Source organism: Eimeria necatrix, genomic scaffold (genome assembly GCF_000499385.1).
Source record: "Eimeria necatrix Houghton genomic scaffold, Enh_scaff912, whole genome shotgun sequence".
NCBI classification, from domain to species: Eukaryota; Apicomplexa; class Conoidasida; order Eucoccidiorida; family Eimeriidae; genus Eimeria; species Eimeria necatrix.
Genome location: NW_013654711.1, coordinates 2,328 through 5,000, shown reverse-complemented (window position 1 = coordinate 5,000; position 2,673 = coordinate 2,328). Strand labels below are relative to the sequence as shown.

Genomic DNA, 2,673 nt, shown 5'->3' with positions numbered 1-2,673 from the left:
GCTGCTGCTGTTCTTGCTGCTGCTGTTGCTCTGTTTCCGTTGCTTCTGCTGTTTCTGCTGCTGCTGCTGTTTCTGCTGCTGCTTCTGCTGCTGCCTCTGTTTCTGCTGCTGCTGCTGCTGGGCCTAGTGCTTTTGCCTGCTCCAAGCTGCACTTTCTAAACTTGCTGCTGCTGCGCTTTAGGTTTGCTGCTGACCGTCTCTTGGACCTTGTGGCTGGCCTAACGCGTCGGTTGCTGCTGCGGCTGCCCCTGCCTGCTGCTGCTGCTGGAGCTGCTGCTGCTGCTCCTGCTGCTGCTGCTCCTGCTGCTGCTGCTGGGACTGCGAATACCACAGCAGCAGACTCTCCAGAGAGACCTTCACCGGCAGGCGAAGGAGCAGCGCCGTCGTCAACAGCAGCAGCTACATCCGCAGCAGCAGCAGCAGCAGCAGCAGCAGCAGCAGCAGCAAAGAGCTCTTTCGGACGACTGTCTGCAGATCTGGAGGGCTGTTTGCTGGTTTACAGATCTCTTTTAATATTTCTTTCTTCAGTTTTAAAACCAAATTCAATTCACAAAAACCTGCAGCTGCTGCTCGCGCTGCTGCGGCTGTTCCCAGCAGCAGGGGCGACGGAGCTGCTGCAGCGCATGGACAAAGCCCTGCTCTTCTTGCAGCAGCAGCAGCAGCAGCAGCAGCAGGGAGAGCAGCAGCAGCAGGGGGAGCAGCAGCCGAAGGCACAGCACTTGAGCCAGCAGCAGGAGAAATGCCAGCTGCAGAAAGAAGCAGGAGAGCAGCAAGACTACCCGAAACAGCAGCAGCAGCAGCAGCAGCAGCAGGGAGAGCAACAACAACAGGAGAAGCAGCAGCAGATGGGGGTAAACGAGCATCAGCAGGAGCAGCAAGAGGATAACGGACATCAGCAGCAGCAGCAGCAGGACAACGAGCAGCAGCAGCAGCAGCAGTACGAAGAGCATCTGCAGCAGCAACAGGAGGACAGCGAGCAGCAGCACCAGCAGCAGCAAGGCGAAGAGCAGCAGCAGCACCAGCAGCAGCAAGGCGAAGAGCAGCAGCAGCAGCAGCAGCAGCAGCAGCAGCAGCAGAACGGCATTAACGGCTCGACTTGTGCCTCAGCGGACGAAGCTGCTGCTGCTGCTGCTCTTGGCAGCGGGCCAGGCTCTGAGGTGTACGTACACCCCAGCGAGCTGCTGCAGCTGCAGCTGCTGGCGCAGCTGCAGCCGCTGCTGTCTCCCTTTTTGCGCTTTTTGTTGTGTCTTTTGGCCATCTGCAACAAAACCCTCGAGGAGGAGGGACAGGAAGACGACGAAGTAGGGTTTAGGGTTTAGGGTTTAGGGTTTCGGGTTTGGGGTTTGGGGTTTAGGGTCCATTTCGGTGCATTTTCTGCGCTGCGTGTCTTTTTTGGACTTGCTTTTGGTTCTGTTTTGTCTTTAGGGTTTAGGGTTTAGGGTTTACGGGTTACCTTGTCTGCTGCTGCTGCTGCTGCTGCTGCTGCTGCTGCTGCTGCACTTAGGGCTCTGCAAACGAGCGGCTGATGGAGCAGCTGGCCGCAAAGCTGTCTTCTGTCTCAGTCGAATTTTCGAAAAGCAATTTGAAGACAAAAGCCAAACTGCAGCAGCAGCAGCAGCAGCAGCAGCTGCTGCAGCAGACAAAAGACAAGGAATTCCACTACCACCAGCTCTTCCAGGTCAGGCAGCCACGCGAGCAGCAGCAGCAGCACTAGCAGCACTAGCAGCAGCAGCAGCAGCAGCAGCAGCACTAGCAGCAGCAGGTTATGCTCGTATTTCTACGGGTTTAGAAGGCAGCGCGCGCAGCTGAGCAGCAGCTGCAGCAGCTGCAGCAGCTGCTGCAGCTGCTACAGCTGCTGCAGCTGCTGCCTTCATAGGAGTTAAGTTTTGGTGAGATGCATGCGTTTGCTGCTGCTGCGCAGGCAGCTGCTGCTGCTGAGGAGGCCCCCCGCATTGAATACACTGAGGCCCTCAACTCTGGCTGCTACTTCTTGCCACTTATTTGGAAATCCATTTTCCTGCTAAGTCCCAAGAGGCTTTGCTGGCGCTAGCAGCAGCAGCGGCAGCAGCAGCAGCGGCAGCAGCAGCAGCAGCAGCGGCAGCAGCAGCAGCAGCAGCGGCAGCAGCAGCAGCAGCGGCAGCAGCGGCAGCAGCAGCAGCGGCAGCAGCAGCAGCAGGAACGGCAGCGAAGAGTAGGCTATAGAAGCAGCAAATAGACAACGAGCAGCAGCGCAGCGCCGGCGGGCCTGGCAGCAGCAGCAAGAAGCAAGCAGCAGCAGCTTGCTGCTGCTGCTGCTGGCCCTAAAGAATAAAAGTTTAGAAATATTTGTTTATTAGTTTTGCAAATTTTCAGAAATTAATTAAAATGACATTTCCAAATTAATGCAATTTCAATTCCCCCAAGCGCTCGCGAGCTGTACGTACAGCGGAGCGCCGCGGGGCCGCAGCAGCTAAAAACAGATAAACCCTAAACCCTAAACCCTAAACCCTAAACCCTAGAGCAGCAGCAGCAGCGCGGCGAAGCCCCTGAGTTGGGGCGCGGCGTGTGGCCACTGGGGTGTACGTACACCCCAATTCGGCGCAGGACGGAACTGAATTTCCACCGGAGTTCAGAATCTTTTGAAATGTTTCTTTTGAAATGTTTAAATTTATTTATTTTAAATAAATCCTTTTT

General features: G+C 56.0%; 1 protein-coding gene across 1 annotated transcript in view; it reads left to right on the top strand.

Annotated features, from left to right (window-relative positions):
- ENH_00082620 (hypothetical protein, conserved) overlaps positions 1–2,050 on the top strand; it is a gene marked incomplete at both ends in the record, with an annotated part of 7,348 nt that extends 5,298 nt beyond the window's left edge. The window contains 3 exons of the mRNA XM_013583383.1: positions 182–1,301; positions 1,505–1,678; positions 1,922–2,050. Coding sequence (XP_013438837.1) covers positions 182–1,301; positions 1,505–1,678; positions 1,922–2,050 — 1,423 coding nt within the window. The remainder of the gene's footprint in view (positions 1–181; positions 1,302–1,504; positions 1,679–1,921) is intronic.
- Between the last annotated feature and the right edge of the window lie 623 nt (positions 2,051–2,673).